This window comes from Hyperolius riggenbachi, chromosome 9 (assembly GCF_040937935.1).
Source record: "Hyperolius riggenbachi isolate aHypRig1 chromosome 9, aHypRig1.pri, whole genome shotgun sequence".
NCBI lineage: Eukaryota > Metazoa > Chordata > Amphibia > Anura > Hyperoliidae > Hyperolius > Hyperolius riggenbachi.
The window spans coordinates 177177055-177199573 of record NC_090654.1 but is presented as its reverse complement, the minus strand read 5'-3'; the positions used below and the strand labels follow the sequence as shown (position 1 = coordinate 177199573).

The following is a 22519-nucleotide window of genomic DNA, read 5'->3' as shown; positions in this document are numbered from 1 at the left end:
ATGTATTTTGATAACAGTAAACAAAGAAGTTGCTACTAAAATGTATACACCAGTACTTAGCAGCACTTCCCAAACAATTTCTGTGTCAATTGAAAAAAATATGTGAATCGATAGTATTACTTTAAGAGAAAAATGTAACTGAATAGGGGCCAAGGTGAAAAATTGATTATTTTCTCAGATGTAATCTTTCAATCAGATTTTATACAATCAATTTGAACAGAAAACCAGGCAGTGTGTGGAGAAAATCAATGTAAAACAATTCTATGGTGGAAGGAAATAGAACATTTTGTTGAACAGAATTTTGGATTTTGCAATCGTGTCTGAATAGAGAAAGACAAAGTCCAGTTTTATGCAAGCAATTCATAACTTCCTTCTGATGACTTTCCTGCCAGCAAATCTAATTGATTGATCACATCTAAAGAAAATATCATATTGTTAATGGGCACCTTTACACAGTATCCGGAAGTTCTGCAGAGCATGATCATAGCATTTGTTTGCTCCGGGAGTCCTCTTTTGCCCATAATCTGGTCCAGTATACGTCGCAACTACAGGAAGTCCCTGATCTTTAACCTGGTTTGGCCCACACATGCACAGTCTGTCATTTTTACATAGTTACATAGTTATTTGGGTTGAAAAAAGACATATGTCCATCCAGTTCAACCAGAGAACAAAGTACAACACCAGCGAGGAGAACGCCAGCGCATACCACTAAGGCTGCATCTGAAATGACCACCAGCTCAGTGTGCAGCACCTATATAGACTCTCTGCACACTTCGCATTCAATTCAGATGCAAATTATATGCAAAACTGCTACTACTTATCATGCAAACAGGGAACTCAGGAGGAGGGGCTGGGAGCAGCTAACCTGACAGTTACATAGTTACAAAGTTAAGGAAAGGTGGGGGGGAAAGGCTGCACATCCCTAAACACATCCTTAAAATCATGCATGATAAGTAGTAGCAGATTTGTATATGATTTGCATCTGAATTGAATGCGAAGTGTGCAGAGAGTGTATATAGGTGCTGCACACTGAGCTGGTGGTCATTTCAGATGCAGCCTTAGTGGTATGCGCTGGCGTTCTCCTCGCTGTTCTACCAAATGTAAGTTACACATTTTTCTTGTTTAGCTGCTCCCGAGGTTTTAAATTTAGGTTAGGTCACTTGCCCGGAGGTCTGCCTCACCGTGGCGCAAGTGTCTAGTATAATATACTTTGCATGCAAACCATATTGGAAGCTAAAGTACCTCCTAGTTTAATAAATGTTAGCACTTGTCTTGGATGCAGGGCATGCATTTTTCAGTCTGGCAGAGGCGGTGTATGCCTGTGCGATTAACCATTCAATTGCAACATGTGTTTAGGGATGTGCAGCCTTTCCCCCCCACCTTTCCTTAACTTTGTAACTATGTAACTGTCAGGTTAGCAGCTCCCAGCCCCTCCTCCTGAGTTTCCTGTTTGCATGATAAGTAGTAGCAGTTTTGCATATAATTTGCATCTGAATTGAATGCGAAGTGTGCAGAGAGTCTATATAGGTGCTGCACACTGAGCTGGTGGTCATTTTAGATGCAGCCTTAGTGGTATGCGCTGGCGTTCTCCTCGCTGTTCTACCAAATGTAAGTTACACATTTTTCTTGCTTAGCTGCTCCCGAGGTTTTAAATGTAGGTTAGGTCACTTGCCCGGAGGTCTGCCTCACCATGGCGCAAGTGTCTAGTATAATATACTTTGCATGCAAACCATATTGGAAGCTAAAGTACCTCCTAGTTTAATAAATGTTAGCACTTGTCTTGGATGCAGGGCATGCATTTTTCAGTCTGGCAGAGGCGGTGTATGCCTGTGCGATTAACCATTCAATTGCAATATGTGTTTAGGGATGCGCAGCCTTTCCCCCCCACCTTTCCTTAACTTTGTAACAAAGTACAACACCAGCCTGCTCCCTCACATATCCCTGTTGATCTAGAGGAAGGCGAAAAACACTTACAAGGCATGGTTCAATTACCCCCCAAAGGGAAACAATTCCTTCTCAACTCCAGATGGCAATCAGATAAAATCCCTGGATCAATATCACTGGGCATTACCTAGTAATTGTAGCCATGGATGTCATTGCCATTGATGCCACTTTGGCCATGGTCTAAAGACCTTTTGGATACTGCATACGGCTTCACTTAAATCAATTCATTTCACCTTGGATATCCTTTAAAGGACCATTGCCAAGTAAAACCATCAAATTTGAATGTCATCAATGCTTTGATTACCACATTTACACGCAGAATCTACCCAGCAGCGCGAGAGCACTGCACAACGGCAACATGCACCATGGAGCTTTAAAACTGCAAAAATGGCAGATTTTTTCCAACACTCACCACAGCCCAATCCAGAGATTGCAACTTTGTTGACGATCTCTTGAACTTGCAACACAGATGTTAACTAAAGTAAACTGAGTGCCAACTTCAAAGTAACTTGCGGTAAATTGTCCCGAACATCAATTCAAAGGTTACACTTCGTTATCTTCCATTTCTACCTGTTTCTCATGCCAGTAACCTCCAAGCTCATGGGAAGGGGTGGAAGCTATGCATACTGAACAGAGGCAATTTCCGAGTAACGGGTAATTAGCTATTACATGTTATTTGCATGCAACACATGCATTATTTTACATACTTTTCCAATATATTACCAGGTCATTTCATGCAGTTATCGCACAGGTATTGGATTTTTTGCAGCATGGGCATAATCACCCTTTAAAAAAGTAAAACGTTAGTATAATATATCTTTCTATACATCCATCTATAACAGGGGCATAACTAGAAATCACTGGGCCCCCTGCAAAACTTTGGATGGGGCCTCCTCCCGCCAGCAGAACAACGCTATACACAAGACTCTGCTGAACACTGAATAGGAACGGTCTACAAATCTTTGTCTGCCAAACTTTGCATGATTCTTTATCAGTGACTGAGCAGATGCAGTCATTAGAACAAATGTGCAGAGAGCAGAATTTTTTTTTCTCTCCTTGCCCTTAGTTTCAATCTCTCAGGATGGGGCCCCCTGTGGCTTCTGGGCCCCCCTGCGGCTGCATCCCTTGCAGAGTCTATTGTTACGCCCCTGATCTATAATCTATCTATCCCAGGTGGTTAGCACTTTTGGTGTAGTAGCTGTAGACTCACAAGATCGATGTGTGGGAAGAAAAACATCTGCCTGAAGTTTGAATTCTGAAGGGTTTTTTAGCACCTCCTTCCCCCCCCAAATTAAAAAAAAAGCAAAAATTAGTAGGTTAATACGTTAAATCACTTCTGCAAAAATGTCCCTAGAATATGATAGGGACACATTGCACACCTTGATGTGAATTTCTGTAACATGCTGCATAACTGGCATTACTTAAATTCTATAAATAGTAATCTTCACCACTGTATCCTTTAGTCCAACTGCAAAGCTGAAAAGTTTGTTAAATGCTATTATATAGCTATAACAAAGCACACAAACACACCTTTCAACTGTAAACACAAAAATGCAACTTTTTCTACCTTATAAAGAATAATCATCCAGTATTCCATAACAACCTGTGTTCAATCTGATTGCAATTTATAGGAACTGTAAGATTGGCTTTCAGTCCCTTTACTGGGCTAAACTGAGATGCAGAGATGACATAACGGTCGCTGTGACACCTGATGATGAGAGGTTTATATCAAGCTGATTTAATAAAGCATCACAAACAGCAATTCAGCCATCATCACATGCCAATTGCTATAATCCCAATGCACAAATCAGAAAAAAAAATATCTTGATTTACAGCACTCCAGAGCACTCAGACCAGATTGCTTGTAAGGTTGATGCACTTTATTACTCTTTATTTTGCCCTGTTCATAAGACAGAGCTGTCAGTCACTATCATGATGGGGGATGCCTTGCTTGGAGGGGGCAGCATGATGAGTGACCATTGTAGCCCCCACAAGATATTCTGCAGCAGCAGGATTGGTCCAGATCAGTTGCAAGCATAGCATTCTCCTTCCCAGGAAGACAGCGTGTTCCGAGCTATTAGATGAATACAATCACTTGCTTACCAGACTTGACCAGCATAGCCCTGTGCATCCCGCTCCCTGCAGAATCGGGCACCCTCACCCGGTCAAACCATTTCTGAGACATGACTGCGCCCCCTTCCGTGCTCTATGGTGAGCTCGCTGCTGCCTGTGCCGCGCTCTGTCATTGACAGGGAACTGCAGAGCTGCTACTTGTGCAAGATGTTTTCAGCGAAAGGCAGGCAAGTCACATGACTGGGCTACTGTATAGCGAAGTCCTCCCCTGCTGACAGCATTCAGCTCCAACAAAACCATTTCCCCGGGACTCTGCAAGATTGCAGGATGAGGAGCCCACACAATGTGCAGATCATTGCACCTCTCTGGCTTCCTGCTCGCTCCTAACCAGGCAGCATTCCAATCCCTTCACACGGGAAGAAGTTTACCGTCATGCTCAGACTGCAGATTAGTCCAGCAATGTGCAGATCATAGCAGCTAGCATAGCATGGGAGCAAGAGCTTGCAGTTAGATTCAGATTGCAGGATGAGGGGGGTCATGTGCTGAGCAGATCACGGCTTCAGTCCCTTCACATGAGAACATGAGTTTGCATTAGATTCAGAATGCTGGATGGGGAGACCAAGCAAAATGCAGATTACAGCACCTCTCCAGCTTCCTGATACTGGTGCCCAGTAATTATACAATACTTTTTTAACCAATCTTATAATGTCTAGGTGGCCATACATGGTACAATTTTTCATTTTTTCTCGATTAGATAATTTAGTTCGATTATTCCCTCAGATCGAATATAAAGATTTTTCCAGCATGTGCAATCTGCTTTTTCTCGAAAAAACGGGATAATGGTTTGAATTTCTTGATCGAAACAAAATTATATTTTCAACTTTCATTCGATTCGATCATTTAGTTTGAATAAATGGGAAAATCAAACGTTTTTATTGTATCGTGTATGGGCACCATAAGTAATATGAGACACTACATGGACTACATAAACTATCCATTCAAAGTATATTCACTCAGTTTACCCTTCAATTACATAGATTTGGGCAATTCTGGACAAAAAATTGTATTGGACAAATTATTGTATCAGTGGGCATCGTTACGCTGGGAATACACGGTTCGTTTCAGGCGCTCGATTCTCCTCTCAATCGTTTTGCCGTTCGATTCTGCAGTCGATTCTCTTAACTTCCGCTCGTTTTTCTTATCTTTTTCCATTCACTTCTATCAGAAAACGAGTGTCGAAAGGATCGGGCGGGAGATCGGACATGTCGGAAATTATCTATCAAACCATCTAACCACCTCAAAAACGAACCGTGTATTCCCAGCATTAGGGTGCATTCACACTATGGGCTTACTCACATCTGTGCTGCGTAATATGTTGGTGCTTTATAAATACAATAAATAAATCTGTGCAGTCTGTTGGATTCCACTGTAATAACGCGAGCCAACCTGTGCACTACTGGACTACTACCTCAAACTCACCCACCCCCCTTGTCCAATGCCAGGCCACGCCATTCATAAATTAGAGGGTACTTTACACAGAGGAGCAGGGACCAAACCTTTTCCTATCCATCTTCCTTTCAGAACAATCTTATTATGGTCAAGAGGCTCTTCCCCAGATACAGTGCCCAGTAGGAAGTGGTGGTGATACTATAAGGAAGGGGGGACTTATGGTGAGTTTAGAATACTCCTTTTAATAAGAGGATCCCCTCATACCGGCCCTATCTCAGATAAATAGGTAAGATGGGTAATTCTTTAGTCTTACCTATAAGATTACTACGTATTATTATTATTTAGTATTTACATAGCACCAACATCATCCACAGCGCTTTACAGAGTACATATTCATGTCACTAACTGTTCCTCAGAGGAGCTCACAATCTAATCCCTTCCATAGTCCATTGTAGTCTCTGGTCAATTTTAGGGGCAAGCCAAATAACTTATCTGTATGTTTTTGGGATGTGGGCGGAAACCGAAGTGTCTGGAGGAAACCAATGCAGACACAGGGAGGACATACAAACTCTGTTCAGAGTTAAATACTAACAATATTTTAAATGTGAAAATTAAAAAAAAATATGTTTTTATAAATAAATTTTAATAAATACATTTCAAAAACTTATTTTCTGTACTCTACTGTATACTTTTCATTCCAAAAACATACAGATAAGTTAATTGGCCTCTCCCTAAATTTGGCCCTAGATTACAATGGACATATGACTATGGTAGAGATTAGATAGTGAGCTCCTCTGAGAGACAGTGAAAGTGTACCTGAGACGTTAGAAGATGCAGCATATATACTTAGTCGGGGCTTCCTCCAGCCCTAGGGAGCTTACTGGGGGTGTGCACGTGGCCGAGCTGCGTTTGCACACTGCTGCATGATTGATGGAGACAGGACATATTACCAGGCAAGTAAGTAGAAGTACGGAGGACGGTGAGGGAGGCAATGGAATACAGAGGGCTGGAGGAAGCCGTTTATACTCTCCTAGTGGTTTTTGTTTACCAGGAGTTATCTGGGTACTGTAGAGTGCTGGTCCAAGCCCTACCCCATAGAGAGGCATGCATGTTGTATTGCGTGCAATAGAGGCGCAGCCACGCAAAGAAAAAAGGGGTGCTGGGTAAAGCAGATAGAAGTCTAAACCATAAATATCATTGTGACTTGGGCATCAAATGAAAACAACAAAAATATTTACAGAGGTAGTGGTAATGACGTTAGTAAAACACTGGTAAATGTTACCCATTTTTTACTACAACTAAACCTAACCCTACTCTCACACAGAACCCTCCCCCCTCCGATGGCTAACCTTAAAACCCCTCTTCCTGACGCCTAACCCTAAAAATTCCTTCTTCACGCCTATCCCTAAAACCCCCCCTTCCTGGTCGCCTAAACCTAAATTCCCCCCCTTCCTGACGCCTAACCCTGAAACCCCCCTTTCTAACCTTATAATTTTCAAAATGATACATTTCATAACAATAATTTTCAAAAAGGAAAAATATTTCAAACACTATAACTTTGTAATTTTCAAAACGATAAAAATTTCAAAAATATAACGATATTAATCGGCTGCTCAAATTTCTGCCTTCAGCACCCAATATTTACATTAGTGCCTACAACGGCACCAAAATCGTCCATTAGCCGCAGGTTCCCTAATTTCCTGCTTCCAATGTATTGCTATGGCTCAATTAATATTGCGTTCTATGTGGTGCCCATTTAACTGCACAGTTGTTGGTGCCCAAATTGCCTACTTTGGTTTTCACTAACCAATAGGGAAGTTCAATAGGTCAACTCACCTTATTCCAATTGCCACTACTTTTTTTATCACATTTATTTAGGTGTGCTTTAAACTACACAGATTTAAGATAATAAGCAGATGTTACATCCATATGATATCATGTCTGAACATTTTCTGCAGACATTACTAAGTGATGATAACTGTGGGGTTGGAGAAATCCAACAGGTTGTGAAACCTAATCCCATTATTGGTGTTTCTTCCTTCCCTTCTCAGTTGCAGGAATTGTGATGCTTGAACCAAGAGTCCATGTATGGTGGGGTTGGATGAAGGAAGCCCTCTCGGCTGTGTTAAGGCAGCTTTAGCTTCTCTCAGGTACAGCTGTGTTCTGGCTGCGGAGATTTCCTGTCTGAAGGATGCAGGAAGCTGTCAGCACCTGAAAGAGGTCCTGGCCTTTTTCTGCTGCAAGGAGGCGAATGTGCAGTTGCTCTAGATGTTTAGGAAGTAGGAATCTTAGCATAATAGAGAGCTTGTCTCCCATTTAACTCAAACAACATCTTCTAGTTGGAGGGAGGACAAAGCACATATCAACACAGCTTCTAACAAGTGCTAGGCCCAGGGCTAGCTCTGTGGAATTTCTGCCACCGGGTACCTGAGGTATTATGACATTCTTTGGCCTGTTCACAGTGTAGGCCAGCTGATACAGCCATTGTGTGAAGGAAACTGGGTAATTACATTTTTCGGCCTTCGGCTGGCCAGAACGTGAAATGGCAGATCCCAGCAGGCCAAGTCCCGAAAAATGCCTATCCTAAAGCGGTGAGCCAGGCCAGCTGAGACTCAGAGCGGAGGAGATTCACAGCCAAGAACAAAAGGGAACAGCGGTGACCTTATCTGCTATACCAGCCTGCTGCTACACCTTCCCTCTATTCTGCTTTGGCTATCATTCATAAAGCATTCCAAATGCTGAAAACAGCTGACTTTACCAAGCACATAGCAAAATGTGTATTCATAAAGGCAGTTTCCACATGAAAAGCTGACATTCCCGAGCAGAGCGATAAATTACCGCCTTGTGCGGTGATTATCTTAACAAATGTAACAAAATGTCAATTCATAAAGATTAGGGCAAGCAGTATGCGGACGGGGATTACCGCTCCCTTGGAAGTAGCGATAAGCATGCAAAATACATTTAAGTTAATGGAGACAGACCTCCCAAGCAGCAGCAGTGAGAGCAGCGCACGGAAGGACTCAGGCAGCTTCTTCTGTTACAAACTATGTGCCCTCCATACAATCCAATCCCACTATAAAGATTTTCCATGAGTTGGTGTCAAAAGATCTGAAAACTATTGCTTGGGACCGACCTAGTCAGGACAATCTTACTAGACGTGAGAGAATCGCCCTTGAGGAGCTAAAACAAGCTGATGAGGTAATAATTCGGGCGAGTGACAAGGGGGGAAATGTGGTCCTATGGTCAAGGGAGCTATACATGAGTGAGGCAGAAAGACAGCTCTCGGACACAAATACGTATCAACAGCTGCGCGGAGGTCCTTATGACAGAATCGTAAATGGCGTAAATGAATGGGTTGATGATGCAGGGGATGAGGGGGTCATTAGTATGGAGGAGAAGGACTATTTGAAGGTCAGTACATTCATGGTTCCAGTCCTATATTTGATCCAAAAAGTCCACAAAAACCTGAACAAGCCACCAGGAAGGCCAATCGTCAGTGCCATCAGTGGCCCAACAGAGAAACTATCTAAATGGGTGGACGAGAAGGTAAAGGGCCTTGTGGCCTCTTTGCCCTCTTTCGTACAAGACTCATGGGATGTATTGTGCCTCCTGGATGGCCTGGTGGTTGACCCTGGTGATCTCCTTGTGGGAATCGACATGGAGAGTCTCTACACGTCGATTCCCCATGGGGTTGGATTGGAGGCGATGGAGTTTTTTCTGTGCAATACCAGTCCAGATACCCCGGTACATAACAATTTTGTTGTGAGGGCAATGAAATTTATCCTTGAGCACAATTGTTTTCTGTTCGGGGACACCCACTATAGGCAGGTGTGCGGCACGTCGATGGGCGCGGCGTGCACACCTGCCTATGCCTGTCTTCATCTGGGCAGGTGGGAACGGAGTGATGTCTACCCGAGGCGCGACTTCGAGAAGTTTGTTCGATTGTGGCTACGTTTTATTGATGATGTGCTGGTGGTGTGAAGGGGGAGTGAAGCTGAATTGGAAGTGTTAATAGATCAGCTAAATTCGAACCAGAGGAACATTCGCCTTACCTATGCGCATAGTGTGACTGAGATTTCGTTTCTCGATTTGCGCATAGCTAAGGGTGATGAAGGGTTGCGGACAACTACTTTCCGCAAGCCAACTGCTGGGAACACCCTCCTCCACGCCACCAGCCATCACCCGCAACATCTAAAGAACGGGATCCCAATGGGGCAGTTCCTGCGAATTCGCAGGAACTGCTCCAGGGAAGTGGATTTTGCGAATGAGGCCCTCTCGCTGTATGAGAGGTTTCGCGATCGGGGATACCGACATGAAACATTGTGCTCGAGTGCTGAGAGAGCAGTACAGACTACCCACAAGGATCTGTTGAGTATAGGACAAGAAAGTAGGAGGAAAGATCAAAAAGGTGAGAGTGGCCAGACGAGATATGTGTCCCCCTTTAATGCAAATTGGCATAAAATCTATGAAGTGTTACTTCGACATTGGTCGGTGTTATCGATTGACCGCGGATTGGACCAATAGTGGGTAAATACCCTCTAATGGTTGCACGGCGGGCACCCAATCTGCGGGATCAATTGGTACACTCAGACATGGCCCCAAAAACAACCTGGTTACAAAGCAGGATCCCAAATGGGATGCACAAGTGTGGTGCGTGCTCTATGTGTTGCCATGTGGATGTGTGTAGATCTTTTAGTACCCCTCAACGCACAAAGGAATGGGAGATTCGCAGCTTTATAAACTGCAACTCAGAATGGACAGTGTATGTTATTCAATGCCCATGTCCACTAGTGTATGTGGGGATGACAAGAAAGCTAAAGACTTGCATTGGCGAACACATAAGCAATATAAATTGTGGCGCAAAACCGAACGGCGAATATCGGAGTGCGCTTGCAGAGCACTTTTGCACGAAGCACAATGGGTCAGCAAGGGGCCTGACCTTCAAAGGAATCTGGGGTGGATTCTGGGGTGGAGACAGGGAGAAGGTCTTGCTACAGCAGGAATGCAGATGGATATATCTGCTGGACTCAGTGACACCGAATGGGTTAAATCAAGAAATTGAATACTCATCGTTCCTTTAAGAGGAAAAGCTTGGTGATATAAATAAGTATGGAGAGAGGGACACATTACTCGTTCTGGGTATGTGTAGAACGGAAAAGTTTGGAACTCTGTGCCAAAAAGATGATCATTGGTATCCAATTCATGTATATGTGCTGTGCATACGATCAGATGGGTGAATTCTAGTAAAAAGAAAAAGGTGCCTAAAGAAACTTACCAGGAAGTGCAGTGAGCGCGGCAGAATGAAAGCTGTCACAGCAAGAGCCTGGGGATGGTCTATAGAAGAAGAGGAGACGGGTCTGAGCTCCGGTGAGAAGTGTGATGGTTGACATGGTAACTGGGGAGGGACCAGAGCCAAGTATAAGCATACTGGATGTGTATAAAGGAAGTCCCGGCCCCCCTGTCACTTATCCTGACGAAGCTCGCAGTGGGCAGGCGCAACGCGTCGATGGGCGGGGTCACATCCCGTCCTGTGTTTGAGCACCTCACTCCATGCTGACAACTGCTGTGAGGACCGGGTGGACGCTGAATCGCCGCTCCCCGCTGATGCTTGCAGCGTGGTTGAGCGCAGCGAGAGAAAGCAGCATTCTGGACACATAGCTGGAACACAAAGCAGAAGGAACAGCACTCTCTGCCCAGGGATTGGTGAGACACTGGACTGGCAGCGCTACTAATTGTGCAACTAAGGCTTGCTTGGCTATGTACGTCTGTGCTTTGACCGGAACTAACTGCATTGTATTGTCGGCATTACCACCTTACTGACTGTAGCAATAGTCAATATCCCTCTCCACCACTCTGAAGAGAACCCGGATTAGTTGGTACCGGTACCAGTGTGGATGTGGTTGAGTGACATTTTGCTGGGTCATGTGTGAGGAGCGCTCCACAGGTTGTTTTAAGTGATTTTATGGTGTTTTGGAATCCTATGCACTTTGGAGTTTGTAACTTAATAAAGGATACATTTGGAATTTGGAAACCCTAGAGCAGTTGCTTTAATTGTTGTTGAAAGCTTCTCCTGTTACGCCAGCCTAGAGCCAGAATGAATGAGCACACAGAAGTCTAAAATGGATTTTTGTTACCGAACTCACTTTTATGAATGATAGCCTTTGGCTATCATTGATAAAAGCAGTGCGGTAAAAAAAATCTGTGCGGGAAAATACAGCATTCAGTATTTTAGACTTCTGTGTGCTGTCTCCTGTGCGTGGATGGGGGGGGAGGCCCTAGAGCTACACAGCCACACTCGCGTCTATGCGGACTGCGCAGCTGCGGCAACCTCCGGCGGCCATTTTTTAGGAGGCATGACAGCTCGACTTGGGCTGTGGGGTCAGGAGCCGGCCCGGGGAAGATTAAGCAGCAGGGACCCGGCGGGACTGCAAAGAGGACGTGGATGGCGTCCTCCATGTATTCAAAATTCATGCAGGTACACAACTTTTTTTTACTTTTGGCCTCGTAAGTCCTTTAAAGTACACCTGTAGGCAGAGGCGTTGCTAGGATCCTAAGAGATCCGGGCACTGTTGTGCACTCCAGCCAAATAATGGGTGTGGCCATGCACCAGAATGTGGGTGTGGTCATGGGTGGAGTCAAATTTACATGAACTTAACAGTGGTCAGAATAGGCCTGCCCAGCAAAATGTTGGATGAAGCCCCCTATCTCCATTAACCTCCCTCGGGCTATGCCGCCGGGAGGCACCGCTGGGCCGATTTGCATAATTTGTTTTTGTTACATGCAGCTAGCACTTTGCTAGCTGCGTGTAACCTCCGATCGCCACCGCTACCCGCCAATCCGCCGCTATACCTGTCGCCGCAGCCGCCCCCCCCCCAGACCCCGTGCGCTGCCTGGCCAATCAGTGCCAGGCAGCGCTGTGGGGTGGATCGGATTCCCGTTTGATGTCACGACGTTGATGACGTTGGTGACGTCATCCCGCCCCGTCGCCATGGCGACGGGGGAAGCCCTCCAAGAGATCCCGTTCTTTGAACGGGATCTCTTGATCTCCGTTCGCCGAAGGCGATCGGAGGGGCTGGGGGGATGCCGCTCAGCAGCGGCTATCATGTAGCGAGACATTGTCTCGCTACATGAAAAAAAAAAAAAAAAAAAAAAAAAAAGGTATTTGCTGCCCCCTGGCGGATTTTAACAAACCACCAGGGAGGTTAATACAAAAAAAAAATCACATAAATAGACAGTGTCACTTAACCTCCCTAGCATTCTGGATGAGCTGAGCTCGTCTAGAAACGCCGGAGGTCACCGCTCAGGCCCTGTGGGCCGATTTGAATAATTTCTCCGAGTTTCTCCGAGTTTCTCCGATCGCCACAGATCCTCCACTACCCGACGCGAAAGAGGGCACCCCCCCCCGCAGACCTCGTGCGCAGCCTGGCTGTCACAGGAGCCCTAGTGGCTGACGGCACTTAGCCTTCTAAACGGTGCCAGCGCACGGATCGTGCGAACTCTGGTCGCAGTCAATGCGCAGGAACCGTTAAGAATTAGCCGCAGACAACTCAGAAGGGAGCCTGTGAGACACGGGTAATTACAACGTACACACGATTCCACGGTATCTGCCACCACCACTGGTATGGGCCAGTGGACCCGATTTACTGACCGACTAGTCCTGCGAATAAAACGGTTAAACCCACGGTATTCTGTCTAGCCAACAACAAACAAACAGTAGCGTATCTTCAGAGACCCGGGATCAGTTCTGTGTGTGCTGATAAGCAGGGTAGCGGAACAGTGAATGACTTGGAGGAAGTCTTTTATTCACAGCAATATAAATAATTAATATATACAGACAATTATTAAAATCAACAATTATTAAAACAGTAATAGCCAGTATAAAAAATAAAAGAAGGGAGAAAAATACTTAGTTCCTGGAAAGATGTCCTTTTTGTGGGAAAAATCAGAGTTCTGGGTTTTAATCAAAGTTCAGAGTTCAGACCAGGTGGATGCCAGCATATCCTCAAGCTGGCACCGATGAGTTCAAGATGTTTTCAGGGTGGAGGACTCAAGCCCGCCTGCTGGCTCTGTGCTTTTGATGAAGCTGGTTTGGGGGTGTGGCAATGCCGGCCCCCTCTGAGCTACCAGCAAATGACAGTTCATTCCCTCTGAGAGATTTTAGAGCTAAACTTATGAATTGCTGTAACTCCTGAACCATACACGTTACATTTAGGGGGGTAACCGCTTCATACTTGGAGGAAAATACAGATTAATATGATATCCGACATGGCTAGTGCAGCAGATCAGGGTCCTGGGTAGATTCATACCTGGGTTGTAGGGGCCCCGGGCCCCTCTCGACTGGTATCAAGAGATCCAGCATGACCCTACGGATCCAATGATACCGCTCTCATAACCACCCTATTTATTGTATTCTGTAAATGGGCAAAAGATTATATAGTACATTCATTTCTTCCTGCTAAGGCTGGAGTCAGCCTGACTGGAGTCCAGCTGTGTCTGCTTCTTGGGATCTCCCTCTATGAAAGGAACCTTATGGTTCCTGTAATTAGCATCTGGATGTGAAATCAGCTGGGACAAGCTTTCTGAACTCAAGGGTTTGCCCCTGCTCGTTAGCATATCAAAAGAGCCATCCTGCAGTTAAGGTGATGCTATTTCTCTGCTGAGAAAGGACTGCAGACCTCCTACACAATAAATCCAGATTCTATCGATTTGAAGCGCAATCGATGCAGAGAATCGAGTGCGATCGCTTTTTCTTCACGGGCGGTTACAGGACGCGCCTGCGGCCCCGCAACCGTCCGTGACAGCACCCCCTGGGGAGAAGGCAGATAGACATTCATCAGCAAGATGTGTGTCGTTGCCGCTAACCTGCGAGATCTGATCTAGTTCCCCGTTGGCGTTCTGGGGTTGGCTGCCCGCTGCGTGTCGGCCAACCTGGCTGACGGGTCTCGGGTTGCCGGTGCGGCGGGAAAACCTATTGGAGCCTGTGGCTCGGTTCCCCTGGACCGGTCACGGTCTGCTACCCTCAGGGTTGACCCGACATGGACCGTTCTGGACAGGGCATTTGCGCCACTGCAGTCGGACGTGGTGTCTGCCGGGACTGCTGACAACGGGCAGTGGGTTGGTTAGGTCAACAGCCAGCCCACGCAGGGTTCCCCTGCTAAGTGGCTGTGGACCTAAGGGAACCCCGCGGGAATCCCTGGACCTTCCCAGCTCCTGACAGACGGCACATGCTCCACAGTAGTTTGCTACATCCCTGTTCATCCGGGGCCAATAAAACTGTTTCCGAATACCGGCAAGTGTCTTGCGGACCCCTGAGTGCCCTGTCAGAGGATTACCATGTGCGGATTTCAGCACATGTCCCCTGAACGCACTCGGGACCACAAGCCATTTGGTATTCGCGTGGGATCTACCTGTAGGGGGCTGTACAGACTCACTGTACAGTCTTCCACCTTCCCAGTACACCTTGAAAGCGGCCCCGTCTGCGAGGGGCTCAGCGGCTTGCTGCCTGAGCACCTCCAGGCTTGGGTCACTTTGTAGTGCGGCTGAGAATACGGCGCTGTCAGTTTCAGCCAACTGGCTCATGTCACACGAGGCCAGCGGCTGAAAGGTCTCATCCCTGCGGTCAGAGGAGGGGGAGGAGGCCGGAACCCCCTCCACCTGTTCTGAGCTCGGGTTCTGAGCAGTGCAGCTGCGCGGTACTGCTAGCACAGGTGCACTGTCAGAATGGCACAGACGGACATTACTCAAATCATCATTGCATGCAGTAATGACATTGACAGGTATAGACATTTTTTCATTACAGACAGGTTGTACAGTAAACTCAGGTGCCTTTGAAGCAGGCACTATTCAACCTGGTACCCTTGAACTGGGCACATTCAACCCACCTCCCCCTGGTGCTCCCCCAAGTGTATAAAGTACCTGGTGATGGGTGGAGAGTCCGTCTCCTTCCGTGAGCGACAAGGCGGTCGGGGCAGGTTCATAGTAGGACACAAGCTTGCCCAAATCAGTCCCCAGCAACACAGGGACTGGGAGATCCTTCATAACCCCAACAACCCTTTCGTGGACCCCTCCTCCCCAATCCAGCTTCACTCTCGCGTGGGCTATGTGAAAAAGGGTGCCCTCTACTCCAGTAAGGGCAAGGGATCGGCTGGAGCTGATGCTCTCCTTTGGCACAAAGTGTGAGTGAACTAACGTGATGTCAGCTCCGGTGTCTCGAAATCCGGTGACAACTTTGCCGTTCACTCTAACAAGTTGCTGCTGGTCGGTTCGGTCGCGGATTTCCTTTCCGCGGGCAAACAGGACAAAATCTGATGATCCAGGCTGTGGTTCGCTGGCGGGTTGCCTCTGCTGTGGGTGAGGTACAGGTGATGCAGATGATCCAGGTGCTGGTGGGGTCTGTCTCCGCTCCGGACAGTCGAATTTCATGTGTCCGGGCTGGCGGCAGTAGTAACAGGTGACCTCTCCCGGGGCTGCAGGCCTGGGTGCAGCAGCTGCGCTGGGTGGCCTCTGTGGCTGACGGCTCACAGGGGCAGGAGAGTCTGCCGAGGTATTGGGCTGACCTCCTCTCCAGCTGGATGGGACAGTTCTGCGGGTATCAGCCACCCGGGTAGTTGCAAAAGTCTCAGCAAGGTCTGCAGCGACAGTGGCTGAAGCCGGCCTGCGTTCTAACACAAACTGTCGTACATCAGCAGGGCAAATGTTCAGAAATTGTTCCAGGACTATCAAGTCCTCCAGGACATCATAAGACCCTTTGGTGAGGCCTAGAGTCCACTGGCGGAGTGTGGTGAGCAAGCTGCTGACCACATCTCGGTACGAATCAGAAGACTTTTTCTGCCAGGCCCTGAACTTTTTCCGATAGGCTTCTGGCGTCAGCTGGTACTTAGTAATGATAGCGTCTTTTATAGCAGCATAATCATTATCCTTCTCCGCAGGCAATTCTGCGAAGGCATCAAGCGCTTTGTAGCGCAGCAAAGGCGTCAGATGTCTGGCCCACTGGTCTTGGGACAGACGATACTGACGGCACGCTTTTTCAAAAGACCACAAAAACAAGTCAATGTCTGTGTCTTTCTCAATATTAGCAAATTTAAATTTTGCACTTACGGGTGGTGCAGCTCCTTCAGCAGGGAGGCTGGGCGGTGAACTCCGGCTGGCCTGTTGAACCTTTGCCATGTTGAGCTCATGCTGTCGTCTCTCCCGCGCCTCTGCAGATTGGCGATCCAACTGCACTTGCATGTACTGCAGGTACTTGTCCAGGTCAGTCTCCATCAGCTTTCATAATGCCTGCTGCATTACCGGGTCAGTACAAACGGACAGTCCAGTACTGGCCGGTTCCAGGCGAGTACCTTCAGAAACTCTGGGATTGGGGTCCACACTGACATTCTCCTGAGTAACTGTTGATGCAGGGCCCTCAGGATGCACAACCTCTGTACGGTCAGGAGTCTCAGTCTCTGGTTCCCCTCGATTGTCAGATGGGCTGGTATCCACTTCAGCGGACACTCCCGGCTCCCGCAGTTGCTGGGTATCCCATTGAAACAATTCCGTTACCAGGTCCCCTTGTTTCTTGCGGCCGACATCAATGCCTCTCTCCGCCAGGCACATTTTCTTGTAGTTCCCGGACATTTCCACGCCAAATAAAATAAAACTTTTGGGGAGGGGTACTGGCTACACAGTCTCTCTGTATATATAAAAAATATATTGCCTTCCAGCTACACCAACGAATTAGTTTGTTTCTTGATAGCGCTAGCGCTATCTTAGATACTTTCAGCACAACACAGGTCCCAACCGCTGCCTAACACTGTCACAGGAGCCCTAGTGGCTGACCGCACTTAGCCTTCTACACGGTGCCAGCGCACGGATCGTGCGAACTCTGGTCGCAGTCAATGCGCAGGAACCGTTAAGAATTAGCCGCAGACAACTCAGAAGGGAGCCTGTGAGACACGGGTAATTACAACGGACACACGATTCCACGGTATCTGCCACCACCACTGGTATGGGCCAGTGGACCCGATTTACTGACTGACTAGTCCTGCGAATAAAACGGTTAAACACACGGTATTCTGTCTAGCCAACAACAAACAAACAGTAGCGTATCTTCAGAGACCCGGGATCAGTTCTGTGTGTGCTGATAAGCAGGGTAGCGGAACAGTGAATGACTTGGAGGAAGTCTTTTATTCACAGCAATATAAATAATTAATATATACAGACAATTATTAAAATCAACAATTATTAAAACAGTAATAGCCAGTATAAAAAATAAAAGAAGGGAGAAAAATACTTAGTTCCTGGAAAGATGTCCTTTTTGTGGGAAAAATCAGAGTTCTGGGTTTCAATCAAAGTTCAGAGTTCAGACCAGGTGGATGCCAGCATATCCTCAAGCTGGCACCGATGAGTTCAAGATGTTTTCAGGGTGGAGGACTCAAGCCCGCCTGCTGGCTCTGTGCTTTTGATGAAGCTGGTTTGGGGGTGTGGCAATGCCGGCCCCCTCTGAGCTACCAGCAAATGACAGTTCATTCCCTCTGAGAGATTTTAGAGCTAAACTTATGAATTGCTGTAACTCCTGAACCATACACGTTACATTTAGGGGGGTAACCGCTTCATACTTGGAGGAAAATACAGATTAATATGATATCCGACATGGCTAGTGCAGCAGATCAGGGTCCTGGGTAGATTCATACCTGGGTTGTAGGGGCCCCGGGCCCCTCTCGACTGGTATCAAGAGATCCAGCATGACCCTACGGATCCAATGATACCGCTCTCATAACCACCCTATTTATTGTATTCTGTAAATGGGCAAAAGATTATATAGTACATTCATTTCTTCCTGCTAAGGCTGGAGTCAGCCTGACTGGAGTCCAGCTGTGTCTGCTTCTTGGGATCTCCCTCTATGAAAGGAACCTTATGGTTCCTGTAATTAGCATCTGGATGTGAAATCAGCTGGGACAAGCTTTCTGAACTCAAGGGTTTGCCCCTGCTCGTTAGCATATCAAAAGAGCCATCCTGCAGTTAAGGTGATGCTATTTCTCTGCTGAGAAAGGACTGCAGACCTCCTACACAATAAATCCAGATTCTATCGATTTGAAGCGCAATCGATGCAGAGAATCGAGTGCGATCGCTTTTTCTTCACGGGCGGTTACAGGACGCGCCTGCGGCCCCGCAACCGTCCGTGACACTGGCTAATTAGTGGCAGGCAGCGCTGAGGGGTGGATCGGGACTCCGTCTGACGTCACAACGTCGATGACGTCAGTCCGATTGTCGCCATGGCGACGGGGGAAGCCCTAAAGGAAATCCCGTTCAAAACGGGATTTCCGGACGGGTCTTCATGCCGGCGGCGATCGGAAGGGTGGGAGGGATGGAGCAGGGAGGGGGGAAGCATGTAGCTAGCGATAGGCTAGCTACATGGGAAAAAAATTAGGTAAAAAAAACCCTCCCAGCACGGAATCAGAACTCCATTGAGGTTAAACATAACTAGGCAGAGTTACCTGGCTTCTGTGCTGGCTGGTCTGGCTTTCTGCTGGGTGGGCTGGCCTGCTGCCAGTCCCCCCATAGCATTTCCTGACAGTCTAGTGGATGCCCTCCCATGCTCCCACGTACCTCCCATTGAGGCATCACAACTCCCAGCATGCCCCCAAAGAATAACAACAGCTCCCTGCTTGCCCCCATAAAGGCATCACAGCACCTAGCATGAAATCACAACACCCAATATACCCACATAGATGCACCATAGCACCCAGAATGGCACCACAGCACACAGCAATGGGTGGTATGGGGCATGCTGGGTGCTGTGGTGCCATGCTAGGTACTGTGTGGTGCCATGCTGGCTGCTGTGTTGCCTCTACTCTACCTGGGGGACTCCTGGGGCACCCCAGAATAGATCAGGGGCACGTGCCACTCATCTTTAAGGGCTAGCAACGCCCTTGCCTGTAAGGAAAAAAGTGCCCCTAGGGGGTACTTACCTCAGGAGTGGGAAGCCTCTGGATCCTAAACGGGCTTCCCTGACCCCTCTGTCCATCCTTTCCAGTGCTGAGACTCCCTGGAAATCTGGCAACAAGCCCTTGTGGGTGTGAGCGCAGGCGTAGTAGTGGCTTTTGGATGGGCTCCAGCAGAAATAGCCAAGCTCTATCGGGTCCACTCTACTATGCAGGCGCAGACGACATGCGCATGCACAGTACAACGGACCAGATCACACGCAGCTATTTCCACCAGAGCCTGAGGGAAGATCCATGACTGCGCACATCGGATTGTTTACTTTTACTATTTGTCTTGGAGTCCCAGCAGTGAAAGGTGCCTCTTAAGGATCCACAGCCTTACCCCTGCCGAGGTGAATACCCCAAGGGGAAGTTTTTATTCTTGCAGGTGTACTTTGAAGGAAGGTTCATAAATGATGTGTGCTAGTGCATGCTGGAGATGTAGTCATTACATCTTCCGGCCGGAACATTACATCTCCCAGTATGTACCAGTGACCGGGAACACAACATCTCCAAGCAGGCAATAGCGGCCGAGGACACGCTAGACTCTCAGACTTTCAACCACCGCTTTGCAACATTGACAGGTGCAAGATGGATGCCTTGTGGAGATTGGGGCGACAGAGCCGTCCCCATAGTTACATAGTTACATAGTTATTTTGGTTGAAAAAAGACATACGTCCATCGAGTTCAACCAGAGAACAAAAGGTAAGTGATTTTAACACTGCCCCTTCAAATAGCACATATCGTTTATGAACCTCCTTTAGGGGAGGCTCGTTTTAAATATTTTGTATATGAGGTGCTCAGATCGCTCTAACGCATTATGTAATTCAATAAGGGAGATGCATAGCACATTTGGCACAGTTCTTGCAGCACAAGTTTTGAATTTCCCTCAATTGTTTGCACATTGGCAACATCAGCTTGCCATTTCTCACATCGGCCAGCCAGATCCTGAAGTGACCAGATTTCTGGCCATAACACATACACAAGAATCACAGTAAACACAATAGTTCCCAAGCCATTTTTCTTCCTGTAAACTGTGTCACTACATCAGAACTTAATTGCTTTTACCTAAATCCATACCTGGCAACTTTGTAAATGAAAGGTTTTACATAGTAGGTTGGCATGAGCTCAGTGCAAATAACAAGGTGTGTCCTAAACAGAGAAATCCATTGTGAAGCCTGGAGCCTGTAATCACACTCATACTATGCCAACCCGGCTCTGGCTGATGTATCATATCACAAGGAAAGGAAAATACCAAATACTGGGTTACAAGGAAACAGTGCAGTGTACAGGCACACTTTGTTTCGGAAGAATGTGCCCGTTTGTATTGGAAGCAAATGTATACTTGGTTCCACCCACTCTGCAAACTAAAGAAGAACACAAGGTCTTCCTAAAGCAAAGCTGGAGTGAGAAGGTTATGGAAGCTGCTATTGCTCATTTCTCATAATTAGTATCCAGTCTGTTGGCTGCTATGCTTATTATCTGCTTCTAAAACTTTTGACTGTGATCAAGAATACATTTGTAGATCATGCTTTCTTTCTGTCCGACTTCACTGACTGCATGTTTATTCCAGGTCAGGGGGTGCGCATAATTAAGCCACTGGGAAATTTGGGCACGGGGTAAAGCCGAAAAACGTCTCACCTTGCTCCTGCAAAAGTCCCGGTGGCATTAATTACTACTTCCCCTCCAGGTCACCGTGGACAGTAGGGCAAGATATAATTCGGCTTCCAGCCATTGCTGGTGGCTGAATTTCGCTGTCACTTTTTTTTTTAAACTTTTTTTTTCTATTTTTTGCAGCTATGGGGGAGGGCGGAGGTTAATGAGGTTTTTGTTAAACATATAATATTTATTTTAATGCTTTTTTTAACTTTCCTTTTTGGCCACTAGGTGGCGTTAAGCACTATCCTGGTAGTTACCATAAAGTGCTCTATCTTTTTCTTTTTTACAACTTGTTATTTTCAGTTTTATGAATCAACATGCCTCATGATTCGAGGCATGTTGATTCATTCACAGAAGCTTCGGGTGGCTCAGGGGAACACCCTTTCCCCTTCTCTAATCAATATCTTGTAATAGCGGTCAGGAAGGAGACGCGTGCGTTCGCATATGTGCATGCATCCGCAGCAACACTCTTGGATGAATATATCCATCCAGATTGCTGCTAAAATACTCCTGCTGGACGGATATATTTGTCCACTTGGGATTAAGTGGTTAAGTGCAATAGAATTAAATGCATTTGTACATCATTTCCCCATTAAAGTACTCCTGTACTGTATTTTTATGACCTGTTAAAAAAAACAACACCCACAGCATAACTCACCTATTCCGGGCTCCGTTTGCTGTCTTTTCCACCCTGTCAGCTCTCCCGTTCCACTGCCGTCTCCTCTCGTATATGCCGGCATTTTCTCTGCTATGGTGCTAACCCTCAGAGAGCTGACAGGGCGGAAAAAACAGTGAACGGGAACCCAGAGTAGACAAGTTATGCTGTGATTTTTTTTTATAGGCTAATAAATTACGGCATGATAAGTGGGCGTCATTGGGGGCATTCCTAGGGAGGATAACTTCTACTTTCTGCCCGCCCATATTCGAAGTTTTAGTCAGTCAAAGATTTAGCTAATGCATATAATCCTGGATTTTCAATCAATCGTAACTTACTGATATAACATTGTTTATCCAAAATACATACTAGATGTTAAATTAATCAATGCATCAGTGCAGCTAATACAGTTTCCACATCTTAAGACACACAATAAAACTCAAAACAGAAATATTTTATAAATGAAAATAGTTTATAACATGTGAAGCCCTTATGATCCTCCTATTGCAATGCCTCAGTTATAATGCCCCTGTATTATAGTGCCCCATCATTACAGTTTTCCTATTATAGTGCTCTTAGTTACAGAGCTTCTTGTTGAAATGTTCTCCATTAAAACTGCTCCAGTGTTAAAACCGCTACAGTGTATAAACAGTGTTTTCCATCTGATCTAGTGCTCAACCCTCATAGTGCCTCAATTATAGTGTTACCCATATAATGCTCCTCAATATTGTTCCCCTAGTGTTCTTCCCAAACTGTGTTTCCTGATGTAATACTCCCC

The 22519-nt window shown here is 46.5% G+C and overlaps 1 protein-coding gene and 1 long non-coding RNA gene across 6 annotated transcripts in view; one reads left to right on the top strand and one right to left on the bottom strand.

The window, feature by feature from the left end:
- FAM107A (family with sequence similarity 107 member A) overlaps positions 1-22519 on the bottom strand; it is a 355309-nt gene that overhangs the window by 131271 nt on the left and 201519 nt on the right. Inside the window, exon 1 of one of the 5 annotated variants that reach the window (XM_068253753.1) lies at positions 4048-4254. The exons of the other annotated variants lie outside the window; for them this stretch is intronic. Within the exon in view, the coding sequence (XP_068109854.1) occupies positions 4048-4129 (82 nt within the window). The 5' untranslated portion in view covers positions 4130-4254. Of the gene's footprint in view, positions 1-4047; positions 4255-22519 lie in introns of those variants that run through there. 5 annotated transcript variants of the gene reach the window in all.
- The window catches only part of LOC137532820 (uncharacterized), a 54120-nt gene that overhangs the window by 1616 nt on the left and 29985 nt on the right, over positions 1-22519 (top strand). The gene's annotated exons all lie outside the window — the stretch shown is intronic.